This window comes from Mrakia frigida, assembly GCF_051309035.1.
Source record: "Mrakia frigida strain ATCC 22029 unplaced genomic scaffold BDY24scaffold_11, whole genome shotgun sequence".
Taxonomy (NCBI): domain Eukaryota; kingdom Fungi; phylum Basidiomycota; class Tremellomycetes; order Cystofilobasidiales; family Mrakiaceae; genus Mrakia; species Mrakia frigida.
The window spans coordinates 362,160-383,687 of record NW_027481270.1 but is presented as its reverse complement, the minus strand read 5'-3'; the positions used below and the strand labels follow the sequence as shown (position 1 = coordinate 383,687).

General features: G+C 54.1%; 7 protein-coding genes across 7 annotated transcripts; 4 read left to right on the top strand and 3 right to left on the bottom strand.

The window, feature by feature from the left end:
- The first annotated feature begins 848 nt into the window (after positions 1-848).
- Positions 849-2,568, top strand: CHO1 (CDP-diacylglycerol-serine O-phosphatidyltransferase). Its single transcript, XM_076639984.1, has 3 exons — positions 849-1,057; positions 1,245-1,476; positions 1,990-2,568. Exons 1-3 carry the CDS (start codon positions 948-950, stop codon positions 2,374-2,376), a joined length of 729 nt encoding a protein of 242 aa, XP_076497704.1. The 5' UTR covers positions 849-947; the 3' UTR covers positions 2,377-2,568.
- Positions 2,569-2,665: 97 nt separating this feature from the next.
- BDY24DRAFT_385576 (prolyl oligopeptidase family serine peptidase) lies at positions 2,666-6,691 on the top strand. The gene is made up of 17 exons (XM_076639983.1): positions 2,666-2,861; positions 3,204-3,505; positions 3,602-3,694; positions 3,795-4,029; positions 4,138-4,378; positions 4,468-4,657; positions 4,758-4,884; positions 4,972-5,138; positions 5,258-5,473; positions 5,563-5,617; positions 5,709-5,842; positions 5,909-5,979; positions 6,051-6,130; positions 6,204-6,237; positions 6,304-6,360; positions 6,443-6,490; positions 6,567-6,691. The coding sequence occupies exons 1-17, from the start codon at positions 2,675-2,677 to the stop codon at positions 6,634-6,636; spliced, it is 2,307 nt and encodes a 768-aa protein (XP_076497703.1). The 5' UTR covers positions 2,666-2,674; the 3' UTR covers positions 6,637-6,691.
- Positions 6,692-6,878: 187 nt separating this feature from the next.
- APC2 (anaphase promoting complex subunit 2) lies at positions 6,879-11,309 on the top strand. The gene is made up of 19 exons (XM_076637867.1): positions 6,879-7,093; positions 7,161-7,327; positions 7,406-7,472; positions 7,537-7,614; positions 7,681-7,745; positions 7,817-7,929; positions 8,043-8,449; positions 8,636-8,717; positions 8,792-8,858; positions 8,940-8,995; positions 9,093-9,236; positions 9,368-9,555; positions 9,703-9,842; positions 9,924-10,046; positions 10,116-10,201; positions 10,290-10,459; positions 10,532-10,723; positions 10,804-10,877; positions 10,968-11,309. Exons 2-19 carry the CDS (start codon positions 7,223-7,225, stop codon positions 11,142-11,144), a joined length of 2,334 nt encoding a protein of 777 aa, XP_076497702.1. The 5' UTR covers positions 6,879-7,093; positions 7,161-7,222; the 3' UTR covers positions 11,145-11,309.
- Positions 11,310-11,332: 23 nt separating this feature from the next.
- On the bottom strand, positions 11,333-13,594 carry BDY24DRAFT_440499 (uncharacterized protein). Its single transcript, XM_076644527.1, has 3 exons — positions 12,794-13,594; positions 12,034-12,700; positions 11,333-11,957 (listed from the first exon to the last, which is right to left on the bottom strand). The coding sequence occupies exons 1-3, from the start codon at positions 13,189-13,191 to the stop codon at positions 11,529-11,531; spliced, it is 1,494 nt and encodes a 497-aa protein (XP_076497701.1). The 5' UTR covers positions 13,192-13,594; the 3' UTR covers positions 11,333-11,528.
- Positions 13,595-14,499: 905 nt separating this feature from the next.
- BDY24DRAFT_339322 (Rtf2 RING-finger-domain-containing protein) lies at positions 14,500-15,378 on the bottom strand (the record flags this gene model as incomplete). Its single annotated transcript, XM_076637361.1, has 4 exons — positions 14,500-14,706; positions 14,837-14,971; positions 15,119-15,214; positions 15,304-15,378. Coding segments are annotated over 4 exons (513 nt in total), but the record flags the coding sequence as incomplete, so codon positions are not given.
- Positions 15,379-15,511: 133 nt separating this feature from the next.
- BDY24DRAFT_26816 (uncharacterized protein) lies at positions 15,512-17,340 on the top strand. Its single transcript, XM_076636894.1, has 5 exons — positions 15,512-15,800; positions 15,886-15,955; positions 16,052-17,066; positions 17,145-17,205; positions 17,285-17,340. The coding sequence occupies exons 1-4, from the start codon at positions 15,603-15,605 to the stop codon at positions 17,185-17,187; spliced, it is 1,326 nt and encodes a 441-aa protein (XP_076497699.1). The 5' UTR covers positions 15,512-15,602; the 3' UTR covers positions 17,188-17,205; positions 17,285-17,340.
- Positions 17,341-17,948: 608 nt separating this feature from the next.
- Positions 17,949-20,038, bottom strand: BDY24DRAFT_26698 (uncharacterized protein). Its single transcript, XM_076636887.1, has 4 exons — positions 19,317-20,038; positions 18,782-19,214; positions 18,622-18,716; positions 17,949-18,535 (listed from the first exon to the last, which is right to left on the bottom strand). Exons 1-4 carry the CDS (start codon positions 19,650-19,652, stop codon positions 18,233-18,235), a joined length of 1,167 nt encoding a protein of 388 aa, XP_076497698.1. The 5' UTR covers positions 19,653-20,038; the 3' UTR covers positions 17,949-18,232.
- Positions 20,039-21,528: the final 1,490 nt, after the last annotated feature.

The following is a 21,528-nucleotide window of genomic DNA, read 5'->3' as shown; positions in this document are numbered from 1 at the left end:
ATCTTCAGTTCCGACGTACGAAGCTGGGGAGGAGGGCTGTTCAGGAGGGAGGGGAGTGCATAGCGGGAGTGGGAGAGTGGGTATGGGAGTTGATTTTGGGAGGAGAGCGAGAGAAGCGAGAGAAGAGGGAAGAAGAAAAAGAGGGAAAGAGAGATGGGTGAGCGACACAGTGAGATTTAGTTTGAGCGATTCAAAACAAACGGTGTGCGATCCTCACTTTTTATCGGGGACGTCCGTCCCGGCTCTTTATCACCCCTTTGCTTCTTTGCTTCGTTCAATCGAATAAAAGAGGACGAAAGGAGAACGGGTGGCCCTTCGCGACGCGCGGTGGTCGAGTCGACGACTCGATTCCTGAGTCAATCCCTCCCTCTCTTCACCGTCTCTGCTCAGATAGATACATACAGAGTTCCACGCACGAGATTTTTTGGTCGGTGCTGGGTCTGTCTTCTCATGTGTATTAGCGTCTTCGATATTCAGTTCGTCGAGCACGAATCAAAACAAGCTCAAAACGGTAAAGTTCCTCCCTCTCCGTTCAGCAGCTTTGGCCTCGGCTCTTCTTCTGTGCTCATGAAGTAGCCAAATCGCTGAACGATACGAATTGCCTGGTCTTCGTCGAGGATCCACTGTTTGCCTGTTCGTGAAGAATGCGACGGCGATTAGAGGGACGAGGAAATTGGTTCGACGCGTCTTCCTCTCGTCCTCCAGTTCTTCCCACTTTTCATGAACTCTTCGGACCCGCTCTCTACCTCTACGCACTCTTCACATCTCATCCTCCTATTCAGATCTCGCAGTTCATAGAAAAATACAGCAATCTTTCTTTCAACCGCGTCATTTCCCTCCCTCCCTCCCCTCGACGACTCGACCAGCCCCAAACTCGAATCGCCTCTCTTTCGCTCCCAACTTTCATCCACCCTCTCCCGCTTACTCTCTCCTTCCGTCCCACCCCAATGTCTCAACGTAAACCTACAGCTCAGACTGTCAGCCAGAAGATGGAGGAAGGCAAAAAAGCTCAGCTCAAGCAGTACAACGACGACTCGGGTCACTTCTCTCTCGTTCGGTGCGTTGCTGCTCTCTTTCTCTCCTCTCCTTCTCCCTTCCCTCCTTCCCCTCCGACTCTCCTTCTTCCCTCTCCCCTCCCTTCCCCTCCCTACTCTCTTTCCCTCCTAGAAACCTCTTCTCACTCTCTCTATTCTACGCTCTTCTGCATTAAAAACTAACGCCCCTTCTCTGCTCTCTTTCTTCAGCAACTTCCGAGCTGCCGACCTGATCACCATCATGAACGGCGTCTGCGGTCTCTCGTGCCTGTTCTCGTGCGCTCGGTACCTCGCCGATCCTTCCAACAACCGAGGAAACCTCTGGATGGGTCTCCTCTACCCAGCGCTCGGGTTCGGGTTTGACGTGTTCGACGGCAAGGTGGCGAGGTGGTCGGGCAGCGCGAGTATGTTGGGACAGGAGATGGACTCGTTGGCTGATCTCGTGAGTGTTTCTGGGTCTTGGGTGTTTGTTCTATGTGAGGTTGGGAGAGCGGGATCAGGGGTGGTGGGATGGAGGAAGGAGGGTGCTGGGATGGAGGAGGCGGGAGGGACTTGAGAGGGAGGGAAGGAGGAGGAGGAACGAGAGCTCGGGGGGGACGAGGGAAGGAAGGAGCTCTGGCCCTTTGATGGAAGAAGGGACAGCTTTCTTTTAGCTCGGTCTGTACAGACATCTACAGCCAGACTGCTCGCACAAAGTTGGTCGAGCTGAAAGAGTCTTGTCGAGCCATTGTTTGGACGGAGCTGGCAAAGGTCGACGTGCTTCCTCCTCCTCCCTTCCTCCTTCGTTCCTTCGACCACTCAGCTGCTTCTCATTGATGACTCGCTCGAATACAGTACTGACTTACGTTCTCTTCTTTCCACTTTGTTCAACTCCTCTCTCTTCCTCTCCCTCTTCACCCTCAATCCAACCTCACCTCATCTCCCTCTTTCCCTCCCTCTTTCCCTCCCTCCCCAGGTCTCCTTCGGAGTCGGACCAGCCTTCGTCGCCTTCACCCTCGGTCTCCGAACCCACCTCGACACCGTCTTCCTCTCCCTCTTCGTCGCCTGCGGTCTCGCTCGTCTCGCCCGCTTCAACGCGACCGTCGCTCTCATCCCCGCCGACACCACAGGCAAGATCAAGTACTTTGAAGGTCTCCCCATCCCTTCCTCCCTCGGTCTCGTCAGCATCATGGCCTACTTCGTCAAGCAAGGGTGGTTCTCTACCAGTCTTCCCGGAGGATTGGGGATCCCTGGAGGAGTTTGGGCGGAAGGGACGTGGTTGGAGATGCACCCGGTTGCGTTGGTCTGGGGATTCTGGGCGGCTGCGATGGTTAGCAAGACGTTGAAGATTCCTAAGATGTAGAGGGAGGGATGGAAGTTTGTTCAGTAATGAGGAGGAGGTGTAGCTTTTTGGTTGTTGAGAGGAGCGAGGAGGGGAGAGGAACGGAGAGGGAGAGCGAAGGAGGAGGGTCTGGCTTTACGTTGGGGGTTTCCTTTTTTTTTTGGCAGTTCTAAAGACACTACGTCTTCAATTATTAAGTCTCTTCAACAGGAATCTCCTCGACGTGCCTGGGAGCCTTTTTGTAAGGAGAGATCGGCTCTGCTTCGAACATCTTGAGCTCTCGACCGATTGAATCGCTCTCCCTCCCGTCCCAACTTCCATGCTCCTCTCCTCCCTCCGATTCCTATCGAGACCCTCAACCCTCAAGCTCCAACCCAAACCAGCTCTCTTCCGAATGGCGTCTTCAACAACAGCATCGCCTCCGATCTACCCCAAGGCGCGACGAGACGAGGAGCACTTTGAGATGTACAAGAGCAAGAAAGAAGGAGAGGTCAAGATCAAGGATCGTGAGTTCGCTTTCGCTTGTTTTGCTTGAAGAGATCGGCTGAGTGCCCAGTGTGAACGCTGGAACATAGAAGAGTGCTCTGGAGTATGAGCTGGTTTGTGTGAGATGAGAAGTTTGAGGGAAGGAAACGAGGTTGAGATCGAGCTCAACGTCGAGCTCATCTCCTTCCCTCCCTCCCCCCCCCCTTCTTCTTCCCGCTCGTCCTTCGTCTGTTCCTCTGTTCCTCGTGACCCTCTCTGAAGTCATAGCAGTACCCTGCATTTCTTCTCAATTCCCTTAACTGACCTCCTTTCTCATTCCGCCCTCTCTCCTCGTCCCTTCTTTCCTCCTCCTCCTCCTTCAGCCTACCACTGGCTCGAATCTCCTCCCTCCGAATCCCCCGAAACCAAAGCCTGGGTCGACGCCCAAGTCACCCTCACCAACCAGCACCTCGCTCTCAACCCTGACCGGAAGAAATATCGACAAGAGCTCGAGAGGAACTGGAACTATGCAAAGTTCTCCGTCCCCGTCCTAAAACGAGACGGAAACTACTACGTTTCCTTCAACTCGGGTCTTCAGAACCAGTCGCCGACCTATAGGTTTCCCGACTCGGAGTTGGAGACGTACAAGAATGCGGAGGGACCTCCGGGAGAGCTGTTCTTTGATGTGAGAGCTTGTTGGATGTCGTTTGGTTCTTGCTTCGCGTCGACGTGGAGGGCTGATCGTTTTTCTCTCTTTCTTTTTCTTCCCCCGTTGCTTCAGCCCAACCTTCTCTCCTCCGATGGAACCATCAGTCTTTCGACTACCGCCTTCTCTCACTCCGGGAAGCTGTGGGCTTATGGTCTTTCGAAGTCGGTGCGTCTGAACGTCCCTCTCTCTCCTTTCTTTCCTCCTCGTCTTCCGTTCCATGCTCGCTCATTTTTCTCAAGCTGACCCTTTCTCTTTCTCGCTACAGGGAAGCGACTGGTACACCGTCCATGTCCGATCAACAACCGCTCCCTTCGTCGGCGTCGACGATGCTTCCAAGCTCGGGGACAAGCTCGATTTCGTCAAGTTCTCGTCTCTGACCTGGACGCACGATGACAAGGGATTCTTCTACCAAAGGTTCCCCGAGGTTGTTGCGAAGGAGGGAGAGGCTGATCTCGGGACTGCTACGGCTAGCGACAAGGACGCTCAGGTCTTCTATCACCGTGAGTTTTTTTGGGTTCGATCTTTCCGTCGCGTCTCTCGTCCCGCTCTCTTCGAGATCCTGAGCTCGTTCCTGTCTTTTTCTCTCGTTGTTTCTCTCTCTCTCTCAGGAATCGGAACCCCTCAGTCCGCCGACCTCCTCATCCACTCAGATCCTTCAAACCCTCAACACATGTTCGGGATCGGGATCACTCAGGACGGAAAGTACGCCATCCTCAGCACCTCTCGAGACACCGCTCAATCGGCTCTCTTGAGCATCGCCGAGATCGGAGACGGAGGGAAGGACGGAGAGGCTTACCAAAGCTTGAAGTGGAGGTCGATCATCGGAGAGTGGGGGAGCTTGTACTCGGTGTGAGTCGGTCTTGCGTCGTTTTCGTCTGCTCTCGCCTCACAAAGGAAGCGCAAGAGCCGACTCGTGGTTTCTTCTCTTGGCGAATCAGCATCGACAACAACGGATCCAAGTTTACAGTTCAGACGAACAAGGACGCTCCCAACTGGAAGGTTCAGACGTTCGATCTCAACGCCGACGAGATCATTTTCGAGACCATCATCGAGGAGGATCCCAAAGCCGTTCTCGGATCGGTTTCTCCCATTCGAGAAGACCTTCTGGTGGTTACGTACTGTCGAGATGTGGGTCTTCGTTTAGTTCTCCTCTCGAGGAAGAAGGGAGCTCGTGAGGTCGCGTCGAACTCGACTGACGGTTCGTTTTCCCTTTTCTGTTCTTTGTCAGGTCAACGACGAGCTGTACCTCTACTCGAACAAGGGAAAGCGTATCCAAAGACTCGCTCCCAACTACGTCGGCTCGATCGGAAGCATTTCTGGAAGGAAGGAGCACGAGAGGTTCTTCGTTTCGACCTGTGCGTTCTAATCCTACGTTTCTCGAGTCTCTTTCGTCTTCTTCTCGTTGCTCAACCTTTCTGACCCTTTATTCCTTACGCTAACAGCCGGATACACCAACCCTGGATCCGTCTCCGTCGTTGAACTCTCGAAGGACATCAAGGCAGAGAACGCTGATCTCGAGCTTCTCAAGTCGACGACGATGAACTTGAAGGACTCCGACTTCATCACGGTTCAGGAGTTCTACGAGAGCAAGGATGGAACCAGAATCCCGGTGAGTCTTTACTTCCACTCGCTCTCGAGAGCTTTTCCCGACTTGTCTCTTTCTTCTGCCTTCTCCTTCGTCTCCGAACCTTCCTCCGAGTCTCCAAGCTCATCCCTTTTTCCTTACAGGTCATCATAACTCGTCACAAGGACGTCCAGCTCGACGGATCAGCTCCTCTCTTGCTGTACGGATATGGAGGCTTCAACATCGGTCTCACGCCTAGGTTCTCTCCCTCTTGGATGACTTGGGTGAAGAGCTACAGAGGAGTCCTCGCCGTTCCGAACTGCAGAGGTGGAGATGAGTATGGAGAGGCTTGGCACGAGGGAGGAATCAAGGCTAAGAAGGTTCGTTCAAGCTCAAACGTTGGGACGAACGGAGAGGTCTCTCGACGCGACGCGTGCTGACTCTTCTCTTTCCTGGTTCTCTCCGCTAGCAAAACACGTTCGACGACTTCCTCTACGCCGCTGAACACCTCATCTCTCAAGGATGTACGTCGCTTCTTTCTCCACTCTTCGAGCTTCAGGGAGAAGAAGACGCATGCTCATTTTCTCGCTTCATCTCACTCTCTCGTTCCATCAGACACCAGCGCTGGCAAGATCATCCTCAACGGTGGCTCGAACGGAGGTCTTCTAGTCGCTGCTTGCACCAACCAGGCTCGAGATGGATTGATCGGAGCCTCGATCGCAGACGTTGGGGTTCAGGATCTCCTAAAAGTTGGTCTTTCTCGCTTTTTCCTCGCTTCTCTTTGCTGAGTGCGTTCTTCCTCGGCGTTCCTGCAGTTCCATCGATGGACTATCGGTCACTACTGGGTCTCCGACTACGGGAACCCTGACGAGCCCGAGGATTTCGAGTGAGTTCCGTCGGAACCTTCCCTCTTCGTCGCAAGTTCCTCTGACCCCGCTCTTCTCCCTCTCCCTTCAGCTTCATCTACCCTATCTCGCCTCTTCACAACGTCAACCCAACCAAGACGTATCCTCCCTTCTTGATCACGACGGCGGATCGTTCGTCTTTCCTTCTCTCGCTTCGTTTCGGACGCGTTCACGATCTGACCTTCGTCGCTTTGGTTCGAATCAGACGACGACCGAGTTGTTCCAGCTCACAGTTTCAAGTGAGTCCTCTTCTCTAGCAAAGCAGCGAACTTTCTGCTGACCTCTTTGCCTGTTCTCTCGCCTAGACTCGCCGCTACTCTGCAACACGACCGAGCCGACAACAAAAACCCACTTCTCATTCGGTCAGCTTCCCTTCTCTTTCCTGAAAGCTCTCGAACTGTGGATCGTTGCTGAAACAACCCGTTCCTCGTTTCCCCCCTCTAGAATCGACGTCAAGGCCGGTCACGGAGCCGGAAAGCCTACTGCCAAAGTGTGAGCTCCCTCCTCTGTTTTCCTTCTTTCTTCGTTCCCCATCTGAAATCTGACTCGTCTTTTTCGCTTTTCGCAGCATCGACGAGGCAGTCGACAAGTGGGGATGGGCCTCGCACACTCTTGGACTCAAGATGCACAAAGACTGAGCTTCTCTGGGACGGAAGGAAACGCTGCTCAAGATGTAATGATTCACGACCTCGCTTCTCTTTTTCGCCTTTCCTCGACGCGTCGTCGTTTGCTCACCAGGAAGAACAAGGCCTTTTCGCTGAGAGCAGCTCGTCGCTAAGATTGTCGAAAGCTCTTCTGACGTCTGTCGAAGAGGGGGTGAGGTGGAGGCGGTGAGCTGGGTCGAAGCTCGGAAGCGGGAAGGAGAGAACGATGACCTCGACGAAGGAAGATTTGGAGACTTACAGCTTCGTGCTCGAGGTAGGCACGAGACGAGCCTGTGGTCGTATCTCTTTCGCTTGTCGGTCGCATAGTTCGAGTTGAAAGGTCGAGTGAGGGTCGGAAGGGAAGGAGGAGACGACCTCCTCGAAAACCAAGAAGGAACCCTCCTCGTCGTGAGCTCGCAACAGCCATCACCATCAGCCCATCTTTCCATCAGTGAGCTCAGATCTCGTATCTACACCGGGACTACCAGATACTGAAGCTCTCTCTCCCTTTTCCACAGAACTCGCTCCCCTCGATCCTTCTCTTCTAGCCGATGCCCATTGCGAGCTTCCCTCGTTCATCATGACCGCTGAACTCACCGAACAGATCCATGGAGCATGGAGGGATTCCTTCCAAGCTCTCAATAGAGATATGCCTGGGATAAGAGGGTTGATAGATGTGTCAAAAGTGAGTCGATCAAGCTCATTTCTAGTGGGAAACGACGAGCTCAAAGCTGATGAGCTCCCTTCTCCTCCTTCCCTCAAGGCATGGGATCTCGCCTCCAAGTTTCTCGAACCAAGGAACCTCGAAGGCCTAAATTGGAACGATAGAGGTAAGCAGTAGATCTCATCTCAGCTCTCCATGAATATGAGCTCATCAGACTCCCTCGACGACAGACCACGGGGGAATCTTCCCAGCCTTCCGACTACTCGCTGAAGCTCACATGTCGGAGGAACTCTTGAAGCACTTCTATGGTTCGTTACGTCTTCTTAGCACTCTCTCTACAGACTCAAGCTAACCCTGCTACCTCTACTTCACAGTCGACGTCGAAAAACATTTCTACCTCGTTGATCGAGACGTCCAGAAGGCTCTCAGGAAGATCGAGGTTCGTTGCTCCTTCCCTCCCTCCCTTCGACGCGTCGACTGACTCTCGATTCGCTTCCTCTTTCCACACAGGAATCCAACCGAATCTCAGCAGTCCCTCAAGTCGGAATTCTCATGTCGGAGCTCTTCGAACGTCTAGTCAATTGGCAGCAAGCTTGGGCAGCTCCTCTGGCTGCTTTTGAAGAGCGAGTCCGAGACCTCTCCTGATCGCGTGGTCCTTCTCTTCTTCAGTTCCGAGCTCACCATCATCCTATCCTCTCTGCGTCTGCCTCCGAACCCTCGTTTATCTCACTCGCAGTCCTTCCCTCCGACCACTCTTCCAACAAACCTTCCTCCACCACCTCCATCTTCACCTCCCTCCCTCCTTTCCAACCCACATCAAAGCCTACTTCCTCGCAACACTCCACTCCCATCAATCTCAGCAGCAACTTCCCGCTTCTCCGTATCCATCCACACCAGCCGAATCCCCTCAAGCTCCAACATTCCCTCTACCAACAGCAGCAGACGTGAAACCGAGCCCTCATCTGCAGAGGTTGAGCATGCTGGCGAGATTTGGGCCTGAGTTGACGAGCATCGCGTACGAGGAGATTGAGAAGAAGGTCAGAGGGGAGGCGAAGGGGGAGTGGGGGAGGAGTGGGATGCTGAGGGAGCTGAGAGGGTGGGGAAGGGGAGTGGTCGGAGCCTGGTGGGAGGGATTCTACGCTGGTGAGTCCGACGCGTTCGACTTGTCTAGCCTTTGCAATTGAGGGAAGCAGACGTCAACGGAGATGAATGGAAGCGCCATGCCTCCTCTGGGAGAGGCTCTAAGGGCCAGGAGATGATGGACGGGACAGCACTCGATTCGAAGCTGACCCTCTCTCTTTCCTCCTTCGTCTCCTTTACTACCTTCAGGTCATGACAACATCGATCAAATCATGAAACCTATCTACTCGAGGCTCGATTATCATGTTTGCAAGACAATGAGCGACCTGAGGTTCGTCGGCCTCTTCCACTTTCTTTCCGCGCCCTTGATGCTGACCGACGCGTCCGTTGCTTCTCGTCTGACAGAACGACCGAGCTCTTCGACATCATCGTCAGCCATCCCGACACTCTGCCAGCTCTGGAAGATCTCAAGGTCGGTCCTACTCGAGCGTGCTGGTTCCAAGACGAGAGCGAACTCGTCGCTAACCTAACCTTCGCTTCTCTTCGAAACCAGGAATGCCTCGCCAAAGTCGATTCTCGAAACGAGCTGGTCAACGCTCTGAAGGCTTCGTTCGTACTCTATCTTTCTACGATCTCCCGCTTCATCCGTCGCCGCCCTCTTTCTCACTTTGCTGAACCTCGTTCCCTCCCTTCCTCGCCGAAACAGCAACGTCAAACGACTTCTTCATCCAGGAGCCGACACCAAGGACATCATCACCCAGTATGTTTCGACCATTCGATGTCTCCGAATCGTCGATCCTCCAGGAGTCTTGCTGCAGAAGGTGTCGGAGCCGATTAGGAGGTTCTTGAAGTGAGTCCTTCGACGCGTCTCTCTCTTCCGCTTTCTTTCGTCGCATCCCCCCGAATCGAACCCAACTGACGCTACTGCATCTCTTCCCTCGTTCTCTTTCTTCTGTTTGCCCTCTTCCCTCTCTCATCAAGGAACCGACCCGATACGATCCGTTGCATCGTCGCCTCCCTCGTGAACTCGGACGACGACGACGATATCCTCGGTGGAGATCTGGAGGATGACGAAGACGGAGGGATCAAGCCTTTGCAGACGAGAGACGACCGAGAAGAGGATTATACGGATCCAAATTGGGTGCCAGAACCGGTGGATGCTGCTCCAGGTGAGTTTCGACGCGACGCTCTTCTTTCCCTTCCTCTTCCTTTATCGCCTTTCTCTCTACTCTTTGCCTTTCCGCTACCCCTTCTTTCCTTTCATTTAAGCCGGACTGACGGACCTCCTATCCCTGTTGTTCTCTTCGCTCATTCAGAATTTCGATCTGGGAAAGCGAGCGATATCATCTCGACGCTGGTCAGCATCTACGATACGAGGGACGTGATCGTCAAGGAGCTTCAAATCCTACTCGCTCAGAAGTTACTAGCTGTTAGAGACTACGACTTGGAGAAGGAGGTGAGCCTTCTCACGTCCATTGTTCTGTCCTCAAAAAAGTCGAACTGATCCTCGTCTCGTCTCTCCCCTTCGCCTTCGCAGATCCGAACCGTCGAGATCCTCAAGCTTCGATTCGGAGAAACTGCTCTTCAAGTCTGCGAAGTCATGCTCAAGGATCTCGCTGACTCGAAGCGGATCGATGGACATGTCAACTCGGAGATCACGGTTCGTTTCTTCCCCTCATACTTTTCCTGCCGACTCTCGAAGCTCACTCCGCCTCCTCTCTCCTTTCAGACCTCGATACATCCCAAGATCGTCTCCCGACTCTTCTGGCCTACCTTCCAGTCCACCGGGCTCGTCGTCCCGGGTCAACTCTCTCGGTTCGTCTTCCCTTCCTCTCGCTCCTTCCCTTCTCTTTCGTTCGACGCGTCGACTGACTCCAAGTCCCCGTCCATCTGCCGTCATCAGCCTCCAAGCTCGTTATGCCAAAGCCTATCATCAGTTCAAACCCGACAAACGACTTCGTTGGCTCCCTCAGCTCGGAACGGTCGAGGTCAAGCTCGAGCTTGAGGATCGAGTCGTCGAAGTCGAGGCTTCCCCGCTCCAGGCGTCTATCATCGAATTGTTTGGAGAGACGAGTGAGCTTTCCATCCTTCATCACTCTTACTTCGGCTAGTCCGCTGATGTCTCGTCGTCTTTTCCCTCCCAAGGCTCCTGGAACCTCGCCTCCCTCACCTCCAAACTCGGTCTCGATGACGAGCTCGTCGTGCTCAACGGAATCAACTTCTGGGTCAACAAGGGAGTCCTCAAAGGAGATCGGAAAGGAAGCGATGCTACGTGGGCGGTTCTGGAAACGAAGGAAGAAGGTGGGAGGGGTGGAGGAGAGTTGGAGATGAGGAACGGTCAGTCTCCTCGACGCTTCTTTCTTGCTGCTTTCGTCTCGTCTCGCTGATCTCCCCGTTCCTTACTCTTCGATTCGCAGTTGTGACCGAGGAAGAATCAGCTATTCAATCCGTCGAATCCGGTCAAGCTGAGCAGATGAGGGTTTACTGGCAGGTTCGTTCATCACTTCCTCTCTCTCGTCTCTCTCTTTCCTCTTCTCTCGTCTGCCTCACTGACTCGCACCTCTCCTCCTTGCCTACACAGTTCATCCAAGGCATGCTCACCAACTTCGGCTCGATGTCTCTCGATCGGATCCAAAGCATGCTCGGGTTCGCTCCGGACTACAATCGAAGTCTCGAGCAGCTGGGAGAGTTCATGGAGGCGCTGAGGAGGGAAGGGGTTGTGGATCGAGCAGCGAGTGGGGAGTGGGTGCTGAGGTGATTAGTGGGAGCGAGAGAACTTTTCGGTAACGATCTTGATGATGAACGCTTGCTCGCTTGGGACGAGGGAAGAAGGAAGACGGACCGAGACGCTCGTTCGACGCGTCCGTTCCCGTCCCTCCTCGCTGTCTTTCCTCTCCTCCAGGAGATTCCTCGAACCAAGCCGAAGCCTACACTTGTAATTTGTACATAAAGACTTACAACCAAGCTAGTTCTACAAACGAACAACGACACGAACGGAAGAAAAGTACAAAGGAAAACGAAGATGAGAAGAATGAACCGAACGAGCTGAGTATTTTTGGGTTTGAACGACGAAGACGACGACGGTGCATAGATGAAAAAGGAAGGACCTCCTCTGGAGGCCGAAAAGAAAGAACGCAGGTGCCTACTCCTCTCCCGAAGACGAAACCAACGCGTCCTCAACCTCGCATCTGAACCTCTCCCTCTCCTTTAGCGCCCTTCCGACCTTCTTGTTGTTGTTCAACCCTCCTCCCAGACCCAAAGCCATCGATCCAGATGCGGACGACGCCGAGTGAGGGAGAGCCGGTCGAGTCGTAGTGGTGGTGTTTGTTGGGACGCGGACGAGGGCGTTGGGATCCGATTCGTCGTCGATGGTCGGTTCGGGAGGTGGACGAGAGAAGTTCCAGACGGTTGAGTTGACGGTGAGGGTTGTAAGGTTGGTTAGGGCGAGGGATAGAGAAAGAAGAGGGAGTTCAGGAGTGTTGGTGGGTTCGGCGGAAGAGGGTTCGGGAGTGGTGAGAGTGAGGGAGCGGAGGGAGGGGAAATGAGTAGTGAGGAAGGGGAGAGCTTTGGTCTGAGAAACGCAAGCAAGGAATAGAAGTCGAGTCAGCGAGAACCAGAACGGAAACTAAAGCGGTGATAGCACTCACCAAGCACTCTCCAACCTCCTCCTCACCCAGTCCCTCCGCCCAACCCAACTCCAACTCCTCCAACCCACCCTTGCCCTTCAACCCCTCTCCCAATCTCTTCACCAAGCTCACTCCCTCCTCCACGCCTCCCACTTCAATCCCTAGAACTCTCAGCTCTACCAGCCCAGCCCTTCCGTCCCTGTACGGCAGTCCATCCTCCAAATCTCGAACGAGCTCCTCCCATCCTCCTTCAAAGCCACACATCTCGACCGTCAACGACCTCAAGGACCTCGTTCCTGCTGAGAGAAGTACTTTGATGTGGGAGGCTAGACCTGTGAAGGTGTGTAGGTTTTGAAGGGCTGAGGTAGGGAGGGAGAGCGGGAGGGGAGAAGGAGTTGGACCGTTGGTGAGCTCGTCGTTCGTTCCGGTCAAGACCGACAAGGATGACGCTGCTGGCGAGAAGGTCTGGAGAGTCAACTCCAGCAGGTTCGGCGTAGATACGAGGAGTCGAAGAAGGAGGTCGGTTGGGATGGAGAAACCTGTGAGGCTCAAGGTAGAGAGGTTGGAGAGCTGGGCGAGCGGGGAGGAGGAGGGCGAAAGAAAGGCCGGAGCGAGGGAGCAGGGAGTTGAAGTCGATTGGTGGAAGGAGGAGGAGGAGAGGGTGAGGTAAGTTAGACGAGGGCAGGATCTATAGAAGCAGAGCAGTTCAAGATCAGCCTTCGAGCGAGAGAAAAAGAGCGAAGAAAAGGGAAAGAAGAGGAGGAAGAAAAAGCCGACGAACCTCATCAACCTCCCCAACGTCTCCGTCTCCCTTGCTCCCCTCGCTTCCCAGGCTCCCAGACCCTCCTCCTCCTCTTCATCCCCATCGCACTCCTGCGAACCTCTCAACCCCCACTCCAAGCATCGTACGGCTCCCTTCACCTCGCTCAGCTCCTCCGAGTCCGAATCGTCGAGCTCAACCCCAACCTTCTCCTCCTCCTCGTTCTCTTCCAGCGTCCTCTCGACCTTCAGAACCCTGAAAAGCACCCCGAAAACGACTCCCCGAACGGCTTGGCTCGTTGAGGAGAGAGAAAGGAGTGTCGAAGGATCGAGGGAGAGAGCTGAGAGGGAGAGCGACAGAACCAGGAGGAGCTGAGCGGAGGAGGAGAAGGACGACGAGGGCGCTGAGCTTGAAGCCATTTTGGAGGGGTCCGTTACGAGGGAAGGCGAAAAGGAAGAGAAAGAAAGAGAGCGTAAGATAGAAAGATGTCGGTTCAAGATGCGATGGGGGTGACGTTTTGAGATCAAACGAGAAGAAGAAAAGAGAGCGTGGGACGAGAGCTCTTCGAGGGGGCTTGGGGAGCGATGAGCCGACCGAGACAGCTCCGTCTCTTTTTTTTTCTGGTCAAGTGTCAAGTTTCCTTTTCGTGTCTATGCGTCGTTTGCTAGGTAGTAGAGAGTAGAGCAATGGGGAGGGAGGAAGTGAGGAAGCGAAGGTCAGTCTGAAAGGAGAGCCGAGACGACGGGCTTGGTTGCTGATGAGCTCGACTTGAAGTTCGAAGGACGAAATCTCCTGGACTGGTCTGGAAGAAACAACTCTAGTAGAAGAGCAGAGGGTAGACATATATATCGTAAGAGAAGGAGGGTCAGGAAATTACAGTAACAACAAGGAGTACATAGCACCGAGAGAGGACGACGACGCGAAGCTTCCTGCTCCCACCAGCTCCTTCTCCCTCTCCGAAGTACGAGATACGAGAACCCGTTCCCTCCGCGGCTGTAGGGTAAGATCCAGGAAGATGTCGAATTTGGGCCCGATCAAGCGTACTGTTTCCGACAAACAAACCGAAGCAAAACAAAGTCAGTCTCGTTTCGACGCGTCTCCTCCTCGTCGATGTTCGATAATCCACTCACCCTCGTAAACGCTCCCCTCGTCATCCAGTTATCGTTCCCATGCTTCTCCTCCTTCTTCCCATCCTTGGGAGCGTACAGACTCCTCACCGCCGCACTCATCCCGTCCAGCTTCCTCTTCTCCTCAGCAGCGGCCAACTCGTTCGCGACGCTCTTGGGAACCAACCTCGACCCTCCACCTCCTGCCTTCGCTCCACCGAGAGTGACAACCACGCTATCCACCACCAGATCTCCCTTCGAGTGGTGTTTCGACTTCTTCGAGCTCTCCTCCCCTCCAGCACCAGCTCCCTCCGACTTCCTCTTCTTGCTTCCCTTCTCTCCCTTCTCAGCCTTCTTCCTAGCTGCCTCCGCCTCCCTCACACCGACCAACGCGATCCTAGCATCCTCCATCTCCTCCATGGGGAGGTTGATAGCCATGATGTGTCCGGCGGTAGGGTCGTTCTTGGTTTGGTAGCTGGGGACGAACGGTTTCGAGCACTGAGGGCAGGCGATCTCTCCTCCTTGACTACTGCTCTTCTTGTTCTTCTTGGAGGAGGAGTCCTCGTCGGATCCGGAGGAGGTAGCGGGAGCGACGATGGGAGTAGGAGGAGTGGATGAGATGATGGCTTTGAGAGCGGCGAGAGCGAAGACGCATCCGCACGGTCGGAGGGCGACGAAGGGGAGAGAGCCGTTCATTTCTTTGAGGGAGAGAGGGCAGATGAAGAGGGAGGGGAGGGAGGAAGTGTCGGTGTTGGTGTTGTTGGTGGAGGAGGAGGCGTCCGAGGAGGCCAGGTTGGGGTTGGGAGTGAGGGTGAGGGTGGTGGTGTCCTGCGAAGAAGGGAAGGGAGGGGAGGGAGGGAAGGAGAGGTGAGCTTGAGCTTGAGCTTGAACGAAGGAAGAGAAGGAATCGAGCTGCTTCCATCTGGAACAAGAAGGAATAAGGAACCTATAGACTCACCTTCATGGATCGAATGTAGCCACAGATCTGCTCTCCATCTCCGTAGGAAGAACGGTCGAGGAGGAACTCGAGGATGGCGACCTTGTTGTAGAGCTTTCCGATCTGGTCCAGGACGATGGGAGCCACCAGAGGGCGCTGGAGAACAACAAAATCAGACGAGGCAAAGTCAGCATGTATTCTTTTACTGCTCGGGTATCTTCCGAGGGAAGCGAGCGACTGTAGCAGGACGGAGAGGACGGGTCGAGGTCGAAACGAAGGCGGGAGGAGGGAGCCGAGACTCACCTTTGAGAGAGCACAGAGCGTATACTGAGCTACTTTGAGGTTGTGACTATCCGTAGGAACAGTTCGAGGCTTGTTCTTGACGAGATCTTTTCGATCCTGAGAGGCGAGAAACGGGAGAAGAGAGGAAGAAAGGTCAGCGAGAAGGAGGGGTGGTGGAGGGAAGGAGAGGAGAGGTGAGAACGAACAGGAATGGATCCTCCGTCAGCTCTGAAGAAACGAGAGAACCGAGAGGAAGTCAGCAGGGAATAGAGGCTGTGCATGAACGAGAAGTGGGAGACATACCCCATATTTGCTGTAAAGTGAAGGTGGTGGGTGGGAGAGAAGAGACGAGACGAAGACCTCGCGAGCTCAAGTGGGAACGGGGGCGAAGCTCGTTCGCTCCTGTTCCTCCTTGAACCCAACCACAACAACGTTCGAGACTCCAAATCTTCCCGGAACTCAGTCAAAGCCTCCTTACAGAAACTCGTTTCACATCGCTACTTGAATGTCGAGTCAGGAAGCCGCTCAGCCTTCGACGAGCATGGACCTCTCCACCCTCCTCACCTCCCTTCCCTCCTCATCTCGCCGTCCCACCGCCTTGCTTATCGTTCCTCAAGCTCAGCTCTCAGTCCCCGACTCACAAGGTCTCTCGACGGACTCTTCCTCGATGCTTTCAGGGCCGGAGGATATCCGAAACAAGAAGGTGAGAAAGCTTGACTTTCCGTCGAGCTCCAGCCCTTTCCCTCGCTCGCTTTGCTGACCATCTTCCCTTCCAACCTCTTCCACAGACATCTGAGGAGGACCAAGGGTCCAAGTCATCCACATCGTGCTCCACTGGTCCAGAATCAAATCTGCCAGGTCAGTCTTTTGTGCTCGAAAGAGAGGAGAGCGAGCCGTCGAGCTGACTCTCACTCGTGTATCCTTTCTCCCCTCGTTCCTCTTCTTGCCACGCAGATCTTCCGATAGAGATCCTCGAACAGATCTTCGGCTTTGTCTTTCTTCGCCCTACCCTTACCACTCCTTCCTCTTCCCTCCCTTCCGTCCCAACCCACCTCCTTCTCGTCTCCCACTCCTTTCGTCAACTCGCCCTCCCTTTCTTCTACAACTCCATCCGCATCGTCCGACCCTTGGATTTTATCACCTTCTTCGACCCACGGGAGGGAATTTTCGTCGTTGGGGAGGAGTCAGAGAAACGTTGGAACTACGTGAAGGAAATCGTCGTTCGGAAGGACGTCCATCCCCCACTCCGCCGTTTCCATTCCGACTCGGATACCCTCCTCGTTCCTCTCACCCTCCCTAGTCGTCGGAGGATCTCGCATCTCTGCATTCTCGACAACCCATCCCCTCCCACATCCTGGCTCGATCAAGGAGGTATCAAGGAACTTCTCCTCCAAATCACAATCCAACCAGATCGACGACGCGACGCTTTGGAACGACTTCAAGGATTCTACGAGGACGCTGCCCAGCAACACCCGGACGGTACGCTCCTCACGTTTTTGGAATGGCTCGACGATCCGGACTTCGAGTCCGAAGAGGAGGCGACGGGAGCTTTCATCAGTCGACTCATCGCCAGCGAGACCAAGTCTCGCCTCGAGGACGAACAGGAACAGTTTTTCGACTCGTTGGTCATCTCTACGTCCCCTCGGATCCTTCGGGATAGGTACTCGCCCACTCTCGATCTCAGCATGAGACTGTACGGATCGGAATCGCCTTTCAAGGTCGACAGCTTCGCTCTGCATTTCAACGAGGAGCAGACTCCAACGAAGGCCTTCCTCTACCAAGCCATGGAACGAGTCGGAAAGATCACGAATGCTGCTCATGTTCACCTCGTCGATTATCCTCAAGAGGTTCGGGAGAAGTTCATCGCTTGGATTCGGAGGAGGGGGATTCCGACGACGACGGTGTCGATTTTGCGGTGGTCGTGGCAGGCTGAGGACGGGACGGTGATGCAGCTCAACTTGGAGGACCTGTGAGTTTTGCTTTCCGATCCTCTTCATTCGTATGTTCGAATCTGAAATAGGTCGTTTCGTCGCTTTTCTTTCTTTAGCTCAACCTCAACCGTCTCTCCCATCTCGACTTGGCTCGTCTGATATCCAGCTGTAGCAGTGGTTCGTCCTGAACATCCTTCTACGTTCTCTCTATTCTTCACTGACTTTTCTCTTCGCTCTCTTTCTACCGCTCCTCCAGCTTCGTTCTCGATGGAGGATCGTCCCACTGCATCGACCTCCTCCGCCCTCTCTCCCTCCCTCCCTCCGCCCTCTTCCTCTCTACTCTGCCCCCCCGCTCTCGATAACCCGAATCCCCCCTCAGGTTTTCGAACTCGGCGGTCTCCAAATCCCCAACTCGCCACTCCCTCTCGACCCGACGAAACGACGCGTCCTTCCTTCCCTCTTTCTTCGACCTCCTCGGTCGTCTAGAAGCCCCAAGTCGTACTGGATGGGAGTATCGTGGTCTACGATGTCGATGAGGATGGTCAAGATAGGGGTGGAGCTAAGATGGATCCAGGGGAGAGGGGTTGGGGAAGGGAAGGGAACGGCGGGAGGGAGTTGGGGTCGGAAGTTGGGCTGAAGATCGGTGGTCGAAGGGTAGGCTAGTTCAGAGGTCGAAAATCGATCGAGAAGTTTGAGGGAGGGGTTTTGATTTCTTTTAGGGCGTTCACAACTATAGAAGTAGACTAGAAGGAGGCTTCAGGAACTGGCGGTCGTTCTGATCCCTTCAAGTTTGGGGCGAGCAGAAGATAGATCTAGAGCTTCTTCGTCTTTATCCTTTGCCTCGTACTTCTGGACGTGATACAACACCGGCTCTAATACTAGCGATACAATCTAAACGAACCATCAACAAAGCGCGACGGCTCAAACGAACCCCCCCCGCGCTCTCTCCTTCCGCTACGCCAAACACTTCCCACCAAGATGACTGTTCATCGATTCCCTCCAGCTTGAAAGCTTGTGCTGCAAGAGAAGAGAGAAGGGGAGGAGGAGCAAGCCTCAGTCTCGTGTCGACGACGTGAGGGACGCGACGAGGGCGAAGCGAAGGAAGCGAAACCGAAGAAGGAACTCACCCAGCCTCCCATGGTACAGACTCCTTCCTCTGAGGTGTTGAACGGACACTCTCCATCTAGAGCTGGAGAGGGAGCGGTTACGGCGAGCTGCTTGTCGACGAGGGTCGGAGGGAGGTCGTCCGTCGCAGAGGTTCGGATCCGAATGGGAGATGGCATGATGTAGGGAGAGTGAGAGGAAAGGTTGTGGGTGTGAAGAAGATGGTATCTGAGAGGTTCAAATGTTCAGAGTCAGAGATTTGAAGGAACGAGAACGAACAGAGAGGGAGAAACACCCACCCGTAACCACTCATTCGAGTAGGCAGGTTTCCTTCGCCACATCTCTCACAGAACGCAACCCGAGTGCGAGAATCTCGACCTTTAGTGTAGATAGGTGCATAAAGCTGAATCGAGGAGCGTTAGGGAGAAGGGGAAGGGTCAGTCGCTGAGGGAAGATCGAAATAGACACGACCCCGACGCGACGGCTCACGTTTTCAGCCGAGGCTGTTGGTCGCTTCGTGTATCCTTCGCTCTCTGCAGGAGCAAAAGAACGAGGAGGTAGGGTAGGCGGGAAGATCATGAGACCTGAAAGATCGAAACAGGTCAGTACTCGAAAAGGGGAGTCGAGAGATTGCAAGAAATGAACGAACGCGTCTTCTGAGGATCCAGACCTCGTCCTTTCCTCTTCTTCGTCACTCGCTTCGTCCCTGCTACCGTCTCAGTATCCGTCTCCTCTTTTCTCACCCTCTTCCTCGATCTTGACGACGAGGAGGCTGAAGAAGCAGTCTCCGACTCTGGGGGAGAAGTTGATCGCTCCGACGAGGGTCCAGCCGATGAGATGTCTGCGACGACAGCGAGAAGGTCCAAAGCCGAGATGGGAGATGCTTGATGTTGCAGAGAAGGAGAAGGAGTGTTGCGAGGGAGGAGGAGTTGTTTCCGAGGGAAACAAGGAGGATATTCCGGGACGTGGTTTGGGGTAGGCGGTTGGAGAGAGCACGACGACGACGCCGGCGAGTGGGAGTAGGAAAGAACTGGGGAGGGAGTTCGAGAGTTGGGCAGTCGGGACGGTCCGAGAGGAGTCGCCTGTGAAGATAGGAAGAGAGAGAGGGAAAGATGTCAGCGTGGGGTCGCGATCAGGTCGACGGCGTTCAAGAAAGAGAGCAGACGAAGTGCAAAAGGCCGTACCTTTTCTTCTCGCATGAGTCCTGCATCGGCGTCTCGGTGAGTTGAGCTCGAGGGGTACCGGGGAGGCTCGGAGTCGAGGTGGGAAGCGAGAGAGAGTCGAGAGGGAGGGTGAACGGGAGGTGGGGAGTTGCTGAGAAACCCTGGGTCACCGTCGCCTTTTCTCGACGAAGCTAAGGACGATGGGAAGTCCGTTTGCTGAGAAACCTCGTCTTCGAGTTGCGGTCGAACTGGTGGAAGTGGAAAGGTAGAAGGAAGACTTGGCGAGGGGTAGGAAGAGAAGAGCGACGCAGTGCTGGCGAGGGCTGAATCGGGATGAATGAGGTGTTGAATGTTCATTTTTGGAAGCCCGGGAAGAGGTGGTGTTTCGAGGTGAGAGAAAGATGGATCTGTACGAGACGAGGAAGCGAAGTCAGTACAGATCGGAGAGACAGAAACAGCGTCCTTCTTCGAACGAGAGGAGAACGAGAAAGGATGACACGAGGACTCCTTCAAACAGCAGCAGGAGGAACCGACGTACCCAAGGTCCTGTTCGCTGACTTTAGCGGCAACGAGCGGTAGTTTCCTTGATTAAGTCGGCGAGTGGTTCGGAGCGAGGGAGGAAAGAGAGAGAGAGAGAGGGGGAAGGGGGGAGAGGGTACGTTGAGTGAGAACGAGCGACGAGAGAAAAAGTGGTGCGAAAAACGGAGGTTCAAGGATGATTCACGAAGACTCCGAACTTCATGCACCTCGGTCGATGTTGGTTTCTCGTTCGTTCGTTCCCATGCGGAAATTCAGCCAATCGGTTTGGAAATGTTGTTGAGAAGCTCCGGAGGCTCGCCGGATCTTCCCCTCTCCTTCCCTTGCCGACGGTAAGGGCTCGAGAAGCTCAACAACTTGCAGATCGTAGCGCAGGGCAAGCCTGCCGTCCCCACACCTGATCTTGTTCTATGTGTTTTTCTCGATATCCAGTCTAAACTAAAGTGGATAGTTTGGGCGATGGGTGATTTTTTGAAGCGTGAAAATTGCTTTCCAACAGAGTCATCCGTCGTCCTGGCTCTCTCGCAGCTCGTCGTCGCCTCTGGCGACTCCTCCCTGCTCGTTCGCGGAGAGCATAGGGTAGAAAGATTCATCAGAAGTTCACTTGATTTTCTAATCAAGACTCCAGCCTCAAAGGAGAGGAAGAAACGGCGAGAAACGACGATGGAGAGCGAGACGCGTCGGGAACTCTGTTTCCGAGCGACGCAGAAATTCTCCCACTCTCGAAACAGGACAATAAATTCTCAAGAAAATCTAGTCCTGGAATCCGAAGAAAAAAGTCCACTATTCTGAACAGAGAGTGTGCTATTCAAAGTGGGGAATTCGGTCATTTAACTAGCAAAAGGGCAGGTTGATATACCCTCACCTAAAGGTGTGGGGAGGGACGCTTGAATGATCTAGAAACGAAGAAGTAAGATAAATCTCACTCAGCAAATCTTCTTCGGACTTTGAGCCTCATGGAGGAACGCTCAGAGCGCCGGCAGACCCTTCCCAGACGGGCATCGTCGTCCTTTCTCTCCTCAGCCCTCCGAGAACTTGAGCTCTCACATCATCCAACGAAACGTAAACCTCGATGGGATGGCCTCACTTCTAGAGCAGTCAGCTTCCAAGAGAACAAAAGAGGAGGGCATCCGCGAGAGGCAACGAGAGGTTTCTTTCCAAATCGACACTCGGAAGGCAGACGCGTCTCTCTCGTTCCAAGGCATTCGAATGGACGAGAAGCCCGTAGGAAGACACAAAGGAAGAGGATCTGCCGTTTGAATGACGACGAGATTGATTGCCACCGCGTTGGCTGACTGGAAAGCAAGAGGTAAACAAAAAAAGTGGAACGAGACAGAGACGGAGCCGAGGAGACCATGAGCGACGTCGAGACGAGAGAGCTGGCGCAATAGAAAGGGAAGAGCTTAAGATAGCAGCTGCTGTGTTAGTTTGACAGAATGAGCGAAGAACGGAAGAGAGTCAGGGGAAGCGAAACGGAACAGAAGGGGAGAGAGAGGCGACGCGGTCGAGACGAGCGGAAAAGAACTCACTTACATGGAGGCTGGCTAGGTTAACTATTCAGGTAGGTGAAGGTAGGGGGAGTATCACTTGGATTCAAGCTAGCTTTGCTTCAGATCAGTCATACGACACTCATGGAAGGTCCTTGAACGCAATCAAGTCACGTACAGCGTCCTCTCCTTCGAAATCGCTGCTGCCT

Excerpts from the sequence above, each read along its gene's own strand:
- CHO1 (XM_076639984.1), top strand. The coding sequence starts at position 948 with ATGTCTCAACGTAAACCTACAGCTCAGACTGTCAGCCAGAAGATGGAG. Across the intron at positions 1,058-1,244 it reads GGTCACTTCTCTCTCGTTCG|CAACTTCCGAGCTGCCGACC; the intron begins GTGCGTTGCTGC and ends CTCTTTCTTCAG. Across the intron at positions 1,477-1,989 it reads TGGACTCGTTGGCTGATCTC|GTCTCCTTCGGAGTCGGACC; the intron begins GTGAGTGTTTCT and ends CTCCCTCCCCAG.
- BDY24DRAFT_385576 (XM_076639983.1), top strand. The coding sequence starts at position 2,675 with ATGCTCCTCTCCTCCCTCCGATTCCTATCGAGACCCTCAACCCTCAAG. Across the intron at positions 4,379-4,467 it reads TGGGGGAGCTTGTACTCGGT|CATCGACAACAACGGATCCA; the intron begins GTGAGTCGGTCT and ends TTGGCGAATCAG. Across the intron at positions 5,980-6,050 it reads GACGAGCCCGAGGATTTCGA|CTTCATCTACCCTATCTCGC; the intron begins GTGAGTTCCGTC and ends CTCTCCCTTCAG.
- APC2 (XM_076637867.1), top strand. The coding sequence starts at position 7,223 with ATGACCGCTGAACTCACCGAACAGATCCATGGAGCATGGAGGGATTCC. Across the intron at positions 8,996-9,092 it reads GTCAACGCTCTGAAGGCTTC|CAACGTCAAACGACTTCTTC; the intron begins GTTCGTACTCTA and ends TCGCCGAAACAG. Across the intron at positions 10,460-10,531 it reads CGAATTGTTTGGAGAGACGA|GCTCCTGGAACCTCGCCTCC; the intron begins GTGAGCTTTCCA and ends TTCCCTCCCAAG.
- BDY24DRAFT_440499 (XM_076644527.1), bottom strand. The coding sequence starts at position 13,191 with ATGGCTTCAAGCTCAGCGCCCTCGTCGTCCTTCTCCTCCTCCGCTCAG. Across the intron at positions 12,701-12,793 it reads ACGTTGGGGAGGTTGATGAG|ATCCTGCCCTCGTCTAACTT; the intron begins GTTCGTCGGCTT and ends CTGCTTCTATAG. Across the intron at positions 11,958-12,033 it reads AGGAGGTTGGAGAGTGCTTG|ACCAAAGCTCTCCCCTTCCT; the intron begins GTGAGTGCTATC and ends TGCGTTTCTCAG.
- BDY24DRAFT_26816 (XM_076636894.1), top strand. The coding sequence starts at position 15,603 with ATGTCGAGTCAGGAAGCCGCTCAGCCTTCGACGAGCATGGACCTCTCC. Across the intron at positions 15,801-15,885 it reads AGGATATCCGAAACAAGAAG|ACATCTGAGGAGGACCAAGG; the intron begins GTGAGAAAGCTT and ends CCTCTTCCACAG. Across the intron at positions 15,956-16,051 it reads TCCAGAATCAAATCTGCCAG|ATCTTCCGATAGAGATCCTC; the intron begins GTCAGTCTTTTG and ends CTTGCCACGCAG.
- BDY24DRAFT_26698 (XM_076636887.1), bottom strand. The coding sequence starts at position 19,652 with ATGAACATTCAACACCTCATTCATCCCGATTCAGCCCTCGCCAGCACT. Across the intron at positions 18,717-18,781 it reads TCTGGATCCTCAGAAGACGC|GTCTCATGATCTTCCCGCCT; the intron begins GTTCGTTCATTT and ends TCGATCTTTCAG. Across the intron at positions 18,536-18,621 it reads CAACAGCCTCGGCTGAAAAC|CTTTATGCACCTATCTACAC; the intron begins GTGAGCCGTCGC and ends TCCTCGATTCAG.